At 43.9% G+C, this 12,862-nt stretch overlaps 1 protein-coding gene across 18 annotated transcripts in view; it reads right to left on the bottom strand.

Annotated features, from left to right (window-relative positions):
• LOC108151245 (protein phosphatase 1 regulatory subunit 12A) overlaps positions 1-12,862 on the bottom strand; it is a 32,576-nt gene that overhangs the window by 2,356 nt on the left and 17,358 nt on the right. For 7 of the 18 annotated variants that reach the window (XM_017279747.2, XM_017279750.2, XM_033387029.1 and 4 more), the window contains 8 exons: positions 12,327-12,471; positions 11,995-12,264; positions 11,029-11,126; positions 10,744-10,791; positions 3,784-3,932; positions 3,619-3,709; positions 2,815-2,901; positions 489-1,429 (listed from right to left, as the gene is read on the bottom strand). In XM_017279747.2, coding sequence (XP_017135236.1) covers positions 1,313-1,429; positions 2,815-2,901; positions 3,619-3,709; positions 3,784-3,932; positions 10,744-10,791; positions 11,029-11,126; positions 11,995-12,264; positions 12,327-12,471 — 1,005 coding nt within the window. In that variant the 3' untranslated portion in view covers positions 489-1,312. Of the gene's footprint in view, positions 1-488; positions 1,430-2,814; positions 2,902-3,618; positions 3,710-3,783; positions 3,933-4,170; positions 5,337-7,400; positions 7,508-10,743; positions 10,792-11,028; positions 11,127-11,994; positions 12,265-12,326; positions 12,472-12,862 lie in introns of those variants that run through there. The other 11 variants (XM_017279748.2, XM_017279759.2, XM_017279760.2 and 8 more) reach the window with 6 other exon arrangements.

Below are 12,862 nucleotides of genomic sequence, written 5' to 3'. Positions count from 1 at the left end.
AATCGATACGTTTTACTCCTTTAAATCGATTCGCCTCAGCAGCCTCAGCTCGAAAAAATGTATCTTTAAAGATACAAAACAATTCGACGTACAGCGACGCCAACAAAAGGTGGGGTATAAAAGGCAAACCAAATTGACAGATAACGAATGCTCAAATCAAGCTTGGGCTTCAGTCTAAAAGTTTTTCTTTATTCATTTCTTTATTTAAACCAAGTGAATCCCTTATTATTTCCATACACCTCCCTAGGTTACAATCCAACTTCAGCTTTAATAAAAAAAATTCAGGCTCCAATCAGATACAAGTTTTTGAAACACTCGATAATACAGTTATAGATAAAATATATATATATCTTTTTTTTATTATGTATATTTATTTTTGTGGTATGTGTATAACAACAAAACAACAACAGCCAGCTGATAATAGTATTTGGGCGCAGGTGGCTCATAGAAATGTCACATGTCAGGGTCTGGTGGAGGGTCTGATTTACCGTAAAGCTTCCAGCATCCACTAGACCACTGCTGTACCTTTCCGTTCTCCCCCCGATGTGCGGCTGGACAGAGAGAGAGAGTGAGAGAGCAGATCCTTGGACCGGAACCGGGACCGGGACCGGGGCCTGGTGCTGATGCTGTGTGTTTTTGATGCTGATGGTGGGGGACACATTGGGCAAGCAATTGAGCGTTTTTGGGCTTCGCTGAATTTTGAATGGGCTTTACTATGATTCGAGTGGCGGTTTTGATGGTTTTGATTTACGTTACTTAATCAGTGCGGTTACAGTTCACGTTCAAGTTCAATTTCAAGTGGTTTGTGGTTCCCATAAGTACATATGATATATTGATATTGATTACACATAATAAATTCGCAAACATTTTTTGATCTAGAGCAAAACAAGCCGTGGGAACAAGATTTTACTATATGTATATAAAACACTTTTGCTACGCTACCCATAGAGTTCATCGAAGGTTTGAATAATTGATAGGTGGGTGTTTCTATCTGTATCTGTATCTGGATCTGTGGAGGTGAGCGGTTCTCAATCCCCATGATGAGCTCAAAGGTAACCTAATTCCACTTAATTATTGTTACAAGTGCTGATATATTCGGATTATACTTATTTATCATTAGAGTATTCAAAACGACATCAAAATGTGTTAAATATAGTATTCAATATATATGTGTGTGTATGTATATAGAAACGATAACGATATTCGCGCGTTTGTGAGATTGTTTGTTGTTGTTTTTTTTTTGTGAGTGTGTGATTCTGGTGGGGGTGGGGGGGAGTGTGCTTAGGCGATTGAAATGCGTTTCGATATGGCTCTATTTGGCCTTGGCCAGCTGGCTCTGGGCCGACGTGGTCAGCTTTGAGACGACTCGCGTGAGGGCACGGTTCTCGGCGCGCAGGCGGTCGTTCTCAGTCTTTAGCTTCTGCAACAGCTAAAAATCACCAATCAAAAAAATCAAAACGAAATCATACAACAACAGCGGCGACGCAAGAAAAGATAAAGACAATCGATCGATCGATGAGGCGCGTGGGAAGAGAGAGAGAGAAAAGAAAAACAAATTTGAGTGAGCGTTTGTTTTTTGTTTTGTTTTTGAATGAGAGAGAGCGCATTGCTTTATAACGGTTAAGAGAGTGCGAGAGATAGACGTATAACGGTCAACGGGTAACGGGTAACGTGTAACGGATAACGTGTAACGCATGTGGGGAAAACAGTGACCAAAAATCATAAAAGGGTGACAATGATGATCGAGAGAATGAGAGTCTGACAATGACAATGATGAATAGAGAGAGAGAAAGAGATGATGAGAGAGAGAGAGAGTGAAACATAATGGACGGAAGAGTAGTGTCTGATGGCTATGAAGATCTCGAGAAGTATGGTTTACTATCGATGTAGATGAGAACTCGAGAAAATGTCTGATATTTGATGTAATTGCAATTTGTAATAGTATTTGGAAATCAAAAAACAAAAAAAGATAACCCGGAATGATAATGATGACAATTTTCAGTGGAGAAGTGGTGGAGGGTCAAACAAATGGCAACAGAAATCAAAACAATCGCTCAATGTACAGCAGTTTAAGGTATAAGGCATTGTAAATCAATTTCAAATCAAATCAATCAGAAAGAAACAGTGCCACCACAGAGAGGACTAGGCTAGGTAACTTGGTGTCCTATGGTATACATAGCAGAACTGGCCAAAAGGTGAAAGCAAGAAACGAAAGGTATTTTAATGAAAATATGCACATATTGCTTCAACGAGAGGTGCGAGGGGTGTAGCGGGAATGGTAGGTATCGGAGGAATCAGCCAAATTTACGGATTCTGATCTTAAGAACAGAAGCACAATTCGCATTAATCAATTTTCTTAAAAGAATAATGGGTTAATCAAGAAACCAAGAAAATCAAACACAACGAGAAGAAAGAATACCCTTGCAGATCGGTTCGATATTTTCCCATGTCAGCGATCACAGGGATCACTTGCTTTGAATACACTCGTTATATCTGCAAGGGCATTCAAAAATAAATAAGATTGGAACGCGGTTTGCATGCAGCCCTGGGTTATATCGATAAAGAAAAGCAAAAATCAAAACTTTTGGCCAAAAAAGGAAATAAATAATAACAAAAAAATACGGTAAAATCAGAAACGGAAACAGAAACAAAAAGAAAGGGAAACAAAGAACAGTGGAGGGATGGCAATCAATAATTTCGACTCCTGTTCTCAGAACACAATTTCAATTTCAATTTCAAACAGCAACAATAGTGTGGCAGCGGAAATGGCAGCCGCTAGGGCTTACGGATAGCAAAGGACTCGTTTGTAATTACCTTGAGCTCTTCCTCCAACTCGGAGAGCTTGCGTTCCATAGCTCTTCGTTCACGTTTCTCAATCTCAGAGAGTGAGTTTTTAGTGGTCTGCGAATGTGAAATGAAACAAGATTTTGTTTTGTTTTTGCTTTTTTGCATATATGCTAATTTTGTTGGTTTTTTTTTGGTTTGTTTGTGGTTTTTGTTGTTGTAGTACGGTGTACAAATATTGTAACTGTTGTAGTTGTAGTTCTTGTTCAGTTTTGGTGTTGTTCTTTTGGTGGTTTGGTTGGACAGAGATCGCAGCGAAGGAGAGATGCGATGTAGAGAGACAGAACGCGAGCAAAAAGCTTGACATGAGACGAGGCAGAGCGAGGCAAATAGATAGATAGAGAGAGAGAAAGAGGGGGGCTGCTAAATTTGTAGTGCATGGGCAAGGCGTATTTGGTGCAAGGTGGCACATTCCCACGGGAATGCCTGCCTCACCTTATATCAAAACACCTTGTGCATGTGTGTTTTTGTAAGAGTGTTTGGGTTATTGAGTGAATGGATATGTATAGATCTGAGAGAGAGCACTACTCTCTCTCTCTCTCCCGGGGACAGAAGAAGAGCATAGGCAGAGCTGACAGGGAGAGAGAGAGCTTTCTGTTGTTTTATGTGTGTTTGTTGTTTTTGTTGGTTGGTTACTGCTGAGAGTATGCTTTTGCTTTGCTTTTGACTTTCGTTTCTTTTCTTTTGGCGAGAGTTTCGAGTGAGAGGAATAGTAGTAGTAGTAGTAGTAGTAGGCTGGTGTGGGCGTGGCAAGTTAGGGCAGTGTCTACTTACGGCATTGGCGAATCTCTCGAGGGTCGCGCGCGTCTGCACAACCTCGTCATCCTTCTGCTTGAGCACTTGCTTCAGCTTATCGTTCTCCAATCTGTGTGAGAAAGTGGGACGCCGCAGTGAGCAACGATGGCGTCCAGACAGAAGGAGAGACAGTTTAATACTCACTTGGCCGCTTCCCAGAGCGCCTTGTAGTCAATGCCATCGCCGTTCTCCGACTTGTCGCTGCTGCCCTTCGACTCGCTTCTGGTCGTGCTCGATGCGGCCGTACTCGTTGTGCTGCCCAGTCGGGAGCGAGAGGTGCGTTCGCTGCCGCTCTGCAGGTGAAGGAAAACAGTATTAGATCCGATCAACATGGAATTGTGTGCTCTTTGAGATTTTCAAATACTATCAACAACAACAACAGCGGGTAGAAAAAGCTTAACTAAAAGCCAAGGTGTATTAACACAAGGTGATCATTGGCAGACGGCGCTCTCAGTGGGCTGTCGGGAGAGCGGAAATGCCTCACTTTGTATGAGCACACCTTGAACCTTGAACCTGGAAACCCTTGCTTACTTCATAGCCCTCGCTCTTCTCGGAGGAGGCGCTAATGGATCGCTGAGCGGCGCTGCGGGAGCGTGTGCGATTGCGCGACTTGCGCTCCTGTTCCCGCAAGGAGTTGCTGCGAGTGGCCGCAATGGCCGCCACTGTGGCGGCTGGGCTCACGCTGCTGCTGGTCGTCGGGGTGCTGCTGCTGCTGTACGGGGAGGCAGTGAGGCTGCTGTTGGAAGTGGACAGGGACTTGGTCTTCATCAGGCGGGAGCCCTTGAACGAGTTCGAGGCACTCAGCCCGGGGGACTTGAAGCTGAGCGAGGCTGTGGTCACGCCGTTGTCGTAACTGCTCGAGTAGGGGCTGACATAGCGGTCGCTCGAGTACGCAGACGAGCCCGCGCCAGAGGAGTAGGCGCTGGAGCCGTACCGGGAACTGTCGTAGCCCCCACCGCTGGCTGTACCGTTCGAGGACGACGTCGAGGAGGAGGCGGTGGAGAGAGAGGAGGAGAGAGCAGAGGATTTAGAGTGACCGTAGCTGTTGCTGTGCTTGCTCACGACAATGTGGTAGTGGCTGCCCGAAGAAGCTGCAGAAGCTGATGACGACGGCATATAGCTGTAGCGGCTGCTGTGAGGTTTGGCAGTGGGCGTGGACGCTATGGAGGTGGTGGCGTGGCATGTGGAGGAGGAGGTGGAGGCAGATGGGGATGCAGCTGCAGCTGATGGCCCACTGCCGGCGACTGTCGGATGCGGAAGCTGGTGAGGATTAGCCTGATGCTGGTAGTGATTGTGCTGCTGATGGTGATGGTGATGGTGAAGGTACTTGGCCGCAGAAGCAGAGCCTCCACCACTGTACTCGTATCGATTACCGTTCCCATAGCTTGAATAGCCCCCGGAGGAGCTGCGTCCGGCCCCGCCTCCGTACAGGCTCTCCCGGGAGCTGTACACGCTGGCGTAGGGGCTCTGGTAGCTCCCACTGCCGCTGCTGCTGGGGAAGTAGCCCGTGCTCAGGGGACGGCCGCTGCTGCCCCCGCTGCCGTAGCTGCTGCCATTGTAGTTGTACGCGCTGGAGCCGGAGCCCACGCCACTCGCCCCGGAGGAGCCCACTCTCGAGGAGGAGAGCGAGCGCCGGTGACTGGAGAGTGGCGCCTGTGTGCGCGATCTCGATCGAAAGGACATGTCGCTGACGGACACTAGAAGAAAGCACATGCCCCATTAGTACATCTCCCGCCCCGGTTCGTACATCAATCGTCGACACACAATTGCAATTACGCTTAAACAGTCCGCCCAGAACCACATGACCGGAATACCCTAACACAGACGATGTCTGCTATTCAGTAATCGTTTCCAGAGAACACATCGGGGCACAGAAGGTGTGTAGTGCCAAAGATTTTTAATAGGATGTGAAAAGAGCAGTCCAATCGATTTGTATCGCGAATAAACGATACTATTATCGATAGAACGTACAATATCGTGCTACGTCTTTCTTGGAAATCTTTCCGAAATAAATCCCTTGAAGAAATCCCCGCCACTTAAGAGCATTCGAAATTCGATTACGATTGATCTTTGTTCCATTTTTAGACCTCGCGCACAAAAGGCAATTACGATTATAATCAAAGCGAGCACAAAATGTTCATGAATTTGGTATAAACAAAAGGAGGAGGAAAAACAAACAGCGTTTGTGTGTGTTTACTCATGTACAGATCAAGATATATGTATGCGTATCGGTATATCGGTGTATACACTCGCAATCGTATCCGATCTCTCAATATGGAGAACGCAATATTGACATGTGGTTTTCTCCGTGCGTCCACAGATCGTTTCTCCTGGGGCTGGGGCTGGTTCTGGGGCTGGGGCTGGTGCTGCACTAACAAACCATTACGTGACGTCAAGACATCAATTTTGACAATTTTCTTTGTGGCGGATCTGTACAAGGGGTCTCTCTCTGGGGTTTCTCTGAGCTGTATCGAAAACACATACACGCCATGATCTATGGGGGGAAGTCAGGGTGCTGCCTGATATTTATTTGTTTCTCTAAGTTGATGCTCCTCATCCTCCCCACACCCACGCGATACAAAACAACAAACATGAAAACGAAATGACCAGAAAACGTTTTTCTTTTCAAGCAATTTACCAATGCATATAATTTACGATGATCTGTGTCTGTTTCCTAGTATATCCATGCCATATACCTCTATATATATACATATATATGTAGACACCGGTGGTCTATGGTCTATGGTCTATCTATAGGACGGGCAGGCCATGAATGAAGCGGCTTTTCCCGAGCGCTTAAATGTTTGGCCTTTTGCAATAATTTCCCTCTGCTGATGCTGTTTCGTGTTGATTCAAACATTTAACGTGGCTAATATCGCATAAAAAACGGAATCTTTTGGAACATACTCGTAAAATATCTGTGGTGTCATGACTATGAAAAATTATCGAGGGTCGGGGGAGCACATTTAGAGGATTACGATGTGGAAATACCCATAAATAACGAAAATTGGATCTATTATTGTTGGAGTTTGTAATAAATATTTGTATATGTGCTATTGGATCGTTTCTTTAATCTACTAAGTTTTCTAAACCTGCTATTCTATCTGAAGGGAGTTTTTTTTTTGTCAATTAAAGCTTCATTAGAGATGGTAAATGTTTTCCAAAGATTTCCCTTTTAAAGGTCAAAAGATCCCGCAATCGAATACTTTAGATATTTCCTAAAAATTCTTAAGGGATTCAAGGGGATCTTTTTAGAGATCGTTTTGTGCATCTAACTATCACTAATCTTTGCGACTTATCGCTTGTTAAACTTTAACATTTACAAAAAAAAAAAAAAAAAAAAATAAAAAAAAAAAAATATATATATATATATATTTCCAAATCAAATTAAAAACTTATCAAAATAGCTGCCCAAATTGGCAGCAGCCAATAAGAGAGAGCCGCCTTAAGAGAGCATTAACTTGAAATGTCCAAAAATTATGCGCAGTTGTCCCCCCAAAAAGGCGATTCGACTGAAAGCCAACTTTGCGTTGGGGCTGGCGGCAGTCAAATCAACTTTAACTCTGGCTCTGGCTCTGCCATTTGCCGACCCCCCACTGATCTGTTCGGATCTGGTCCCATCTGATCCCAGGGGTAAGACGATCTAAGCGTATTGCAATTGATTTTTCTTTGACACGTTCGATGACAGCTTTTGTGGTTATTGTTCTTTTTTGTCTCGATTCACTTGACGTATTGAATTCTTGTGTTCAATTGGGATTTACATTAAAGTTTAGACTGGTTTGTTTAGAGACGGTATTGGATGCTGATTCTGATGCTGAACTGATTGATGATCCGCTGTGCTAGCCGCACAAAATTCAACTGTGCTGCTCACAAGAGATTTGAAATGTTTTATTCGAATGAGAACTTGCCGCACGATCAGAAATAAACCCCAAAGAGAATCAAATCTATTCGAAAGAGAGGCAGTCGATGCGTCAAAGAGATGCCTCTAAGAGAGACAGAGTGGAGGAAAGCCGGAAAGAACAACACGGGGATAATCAGAATACTATAATAATGTGAAATATGAAAGCAAAAAATAATAAAAGCCACCACAAAGAGTTGTTAGGGGGAAAAGAGATGCGAGGAGCAGGAGATTTTCACTTGAAATTGCGCACACGGCATTTTCTCGTGTGTGGGGAAAATGTGCGAGTTTTCACCTGGTCTAAATTTAGTAAATCGCACACGTATTTGGCCCAATGTCCGAGACGTAAAAGTGTTAACTATGCTGGGGTCAGAGCCTAAGCAGCAGCCAACAGGGAAAACTGGGGTGAGTCGGCGGTACAGCCCCCAAGAACTGGGCCAAAAGGCGAAGCACAGTCATTGACACATGACAGATGCACCAAAAGAGAGACAGAGACAGAGACAGAGAGAGAGGGGAGAGAGGTAAAGCCTATTTCGATCCATCTCTATATTTAGAGGTAGAGTGCAGCGCGTTTCCCATTGGGGAGTTCTTGGGGGAGCTCTTGCCCCATCATAACTGGGCCAGAAGCATGCCCATGCTCATGCCCCTCTCTGCTGCAGTCCAGCGGTTTAAACTTTCGTTGAATGCATTTCGGTCTATAAATAGCAAATGACGATCGCCTCGGTTCCCTGCCTCCTCCCAGGAGGGAATGAGGAAGCAAATGCCTGCCAACGGCGGAAAATGCAAGCAAGTAGGAGCAAAAGTCGACTGTTAAGACTAGAAGATACCCTTTGATGGGCACAGACTAAGCGGCTACTAAAGAACACTGTCATCTGGCAGTAATCATCGTGATATTTGACCAATGCAAGAGTTTCAAAGCTATGGATGCCACCGAGTCGAGAGTCCAAAAACCACCCCTCATTCCCATGAATGCAAAAACCAAATACATGTCGTGTGCATAATGCTCGAGTCTTTCTTCGCTGATAAGGGTTCTTTTTGCTGTTGTTGGAATATTCCCAAATTATAGAATTCAGCCCACCGCTGATGTAGATCAGGAATACCTTTTTATACCCAATACTCTAAGAATATAGTGGTATATTTGATTTGTGGTGAAAGTGTAACACCCAGAAGGAGGCGTTTCCGACCACGATCAGGATCAATAGCCTAGTCTGTATGGCTATATCGTACCGAAGAGCAATCCAGACTCCTGTGATAATAATGTACCAGCTCTCAGCGGACACAGCACGCCCTCCATATGCGATACGAGTGCACGGTATTAAAAGCAAACTGTTATAAATTTAGCACACAAATGTACTGCATGTTGTTATATTCGAACATCTGTCTCTCTTCCACCTTTCCGCCCTTGCTGCCTCTCTCGGTGATGCGCTTTTGGCCAAAAACAAAGTTCAATGTACGTGTGTCAGCGATTTGTTGAATGTCTGCTTCATTTCTCATTATTATTCCGATTCTTTTTTGTGGGTTTCCTTTTGTTTTGGCTTTCATTTGGGTCGTGCTTCGATAATTGCCCAATTTGTCATAGAATGCAAAAATGTCGACGAGCAACGATTGTGAAAGTGTTTTTCTCCCCCAGGATGCACTTTTGTCAGACGAACAGAAGAACATTAGATAATGCAAACACTTGACACCGTCAATCAGCTGCAAGTGACACACAGGCAGCATGCATCAGCGTCAGCGACAGCGACAAAGAGGCTGCCACCGATGGCTTGACAAATGGTGTCTCGAATGGACAGAGGGACACCAACCCAAAGTTAGGAAAATGGAAACGTTTCAGGTCCCTTTTTAAAGTTTCCTCGAATTCACATTTTGTTTCACTTAATAGTTAATAGGAAATCCATGCGAATGAAAATTATAGGAGAAGTGTGTTCATTCAAGACTGAAATAAGGAAGAATCTGAAAACTCTGCGATCAGATCAGAATTTCTGAGTAGTAGTAGAGATTAAGTAATATTAAGAGTAGTATCGGTGGGAAAAACTTCGAATTGTTCAAGATCTATTCATGAATTAAATATAGAAGGTACCTATAAAGAAGTTATTTCGAAAACATTTCAAAGCTGAAGCTTAAGCGGAGAATCTACTCATTTCATATGCTAGGTCTAATCTTTTTTTTTAAGCTTCAGATAAGAAAACGGTATTACTCTTAATTAAATAAATAAAACATTCTCCGAATCTCATATTATATTTAAAAAAGTTCTAAAAGTTATCGGTTAGAATTTTCCATCGATCGACTTTGAAAATAAATAGCCAATCCAAAGAAGGAACAATCTGTACCCCAAATTACTTGAACATTCAACGAATTTTCGTTTCGTGGAAAATGTTTATGAGAGAAATCATTTATATTCGTATAAACGTTTAGAAAAATTGTGTGAAAAATCCAAACAATTGTCCACCAATTAACAATAATTTAGAACAACACAAAACTTAAACGCTTATATTGTTCATAAATGACAAAATGCACTCAGAAATTGTCTGAGAATTGAATAATAGGCGGCAAACGGCGGCTCTGACACTTGCCTCTGATAAATTGTTAACAGGTTTTGCTGCTGCAGCATTTTTAGCCACAAATTGGACGCGCACTAATAGTTCTGGCCTCGGCCATGAAAGGATTTCGCAGTAGCCTTGCACTTACGAGTGCACAGACTCGGTTCGGAATCCATCCCACAGCTACAGCTACAGCTACAGCCAGAGGCAGCATCATCCACATCCACAATGCCACGTGCACCGTTTTCTAATGGCAAATCATAATTTCGTTTTTGGGTCGTCTGCTAATTGGAACAGACAGCAATGATGGGGCGGCAAGGGGGTACAGAGCTACTTTGAAGGACAAAACGCGGCAAACGGGGAACGATCTAAAAATGTGACAAGGTGTGACGGAACGGGCCACAGCTGGCCAGCCAAAAGCCAAAAAATATTGTGGGAGCACATCAGAGGACAAAGAAGACCCAAAAAACAAAAAAAAAATAGCAAAAAAAAAGAGTGTCAGGTGCACACAGCACGGAAACAAGCACCTGACACACATTTAAATTACTTGGCAAGGTGTGAAAATTCAATTGCTTTTCTGCCAGTTGCTGCTGCTGTTGTTGTTGTTGTTGTTGAAAAGTTATGGAAACTCTCAGATCGAGAGACACGAGAGAGAGAGAAAACACTCACCTCCTTGTCCTTTTCCTTCTCCTCGTTCTGACGTTCGGGATCCAGTTCCTGCAGCAGCAAAACAAAAGAGAGATTTTCTTATTTAGTATGCGCCTAATCTTTTGACTAATTAGCATTTGCACTAAAAATAGTTGGCACGCTGCGCGCCGGCTCATTTGGTCTGACAAATGGCCTGGCAATTACGTACAGAAATACGCGTACAGATACGCCACATACGAGTACGATCTGTGATCTGATCTGATGTGATCTGTGCGGGGGCATGGGGCATGGCTGAACAATACTTACATCCACATCAAGGTGCACCACGCCGGTCGATCTGCGCTTCGGCTTGCGGCGTCTCTGTATGACGGTCTGTGTGCGATTGTCGTTCTCCTTATCGTTTTCTGTTGGTGGAAGAGAATGGAATTCACTTTCAAGTCTAACAACAGGAATCTAAGGGTGTTATGAAGGTTCAAGATGGATTTCTTAGATGGAACAGGTAGAGGCATGGAATCTAACGCTGAACAGTTCTCCCCAGTTCGTTGATCAAATTTATATCCCATATAAATTGAATTTCAAAAACACCAGTAGTGTAGTATCCCAAAGACCTAATGTGTATAGAATATATGTTGCAGCAGACGATCGTAATTACCCTATCGTAGCGTGTGCGATGTTGTGAGCAGAGCTTTTGCTCTCACACGCCGCGCTCTTGTACTGCTCTCTGCGCATTCAAGATCGGCTCGACGGTGGAGTCGGGGAGTTTTGCTATCTCTGGCTGCGACCAGTCCAATAAATGCTTTGAAGTCGAGCACTTGTTTTTTTTTAGTCATACATTACCTGACAATTTAACGTAAAAACCGAAACTAGAGCCCGCTGGACCGGAGTCATCATCACGTTTGTTTTTGGAAAAAGTCTTCCGAATTTTCAGGTGGATTGCACCAAAACTCTTAGTTCTAACTGGATTGATGCCTTAAGCCACTAGGTGGCGAGTCCCACGTAATATTTCCTGTTCGCGTTTCAATCTATAATTGTGTAAAGATCTTTCAACGAGCCCGCAAGAGTGGGTTTTGCATTCTGTTCGAACTAGATACATATATAAAAAGGACTCCCGTTATTGGTGGATCTCTTAGCCATATTCTATGTATCTGCGTATATCTATTTTCTATTAAATTGTTGAGAATTTGCAATATTCCCCTTGAAGTTCCCATGCCATTGATTTCCTCATTATCCTTAATCTTGAATCTCCTTAGTCTGTGCCCTGCCGTGCCTTACCCTTATCGTCATGGCTGGATGTGGCATTGGTTGTTGCCGCTGTTCCTGCTGCATGATTGGCACTGGTTGCAGACACTGAATTGGCGGTTGTGGTGGCTGTCGTAGTAGCAGCTGCTCCCGCTCTCGCTCCCACTCCCGTTCCCGCTCCTGTGGATGTCGTTTCATATTTGCGCACTGCTGGCGTGGCATAGGCGCTGCTGTTGTTTGTGCTCTCGCTGGGCGCCGAGATGGGGCGGCCCACAGAGTTCAGTGACTGATTGGAAGCGTTGACTGAAACCAAAATAGGGACCATTTGAATGGGGAATCATAGGAGGACTCATCATAATACTCACGGGCATTGGGACCACTGCTGATGCGTCGCTGGATACCAGTTGTGTTCGATAGATTGGCGGCGGCCATCACCGCCGGGGCGCTGGGTATAATGGTGCTGTTGTTGGGCGGATATGTACCGCCGCTGGTGTTGTCCTCCAGCTTGAACTGCACGTAAAGACACAAGTATTATTATGCGGAAGGATCACAGTCTTATAATTTACAAAAGTCTGCATCTAAGGTATGTTTTGAAATGTTTTTCTCTAAATATATTCGTTTCGTTTCGTTTTGTTTGTTTTGTGAGCAAAATGTGTGGTTTGTCTTACAGAAAAGCTATGCTGGAAAATGTTTTTGTTGGGTTTACTTTGTGGCTTGTGTGCAGCGGCAGTTAGTGTCTTTAATATACATTTAGTAATAGTCAATAATAATTCAACGATTAATCCAGACACCATTTGCATTTGGGGTGCAGTCCCCGTTTCCATCAGTTAGCGAGTGCCCTTAACCATTAGAAAACCTAAGCTAAAGCAGCTTCAGTATTCCCTTGAACCACCATTTGGAT

The sequence above is a fragment of the Drosophila miranda genome, chromosome XR (genome assembly GCF_003369915.1).
Source record: "Drosophila miranda strain MSH22 chromosome XR, D.miranda_PacBio2.1, whole genome shotgun sequence".
NCBI classification, from domain to species: Eukaryota; Metazoa; Arthropoda; class Insecta; order Diptera; family Drosophilidae; genus Drosophila; species Drosophila miranda.
The sequence above is the reverse complement of the archived record's forward strand: the minus strand, read 5'-3'. Positions and strand labels throughout refer to the sequence as shown.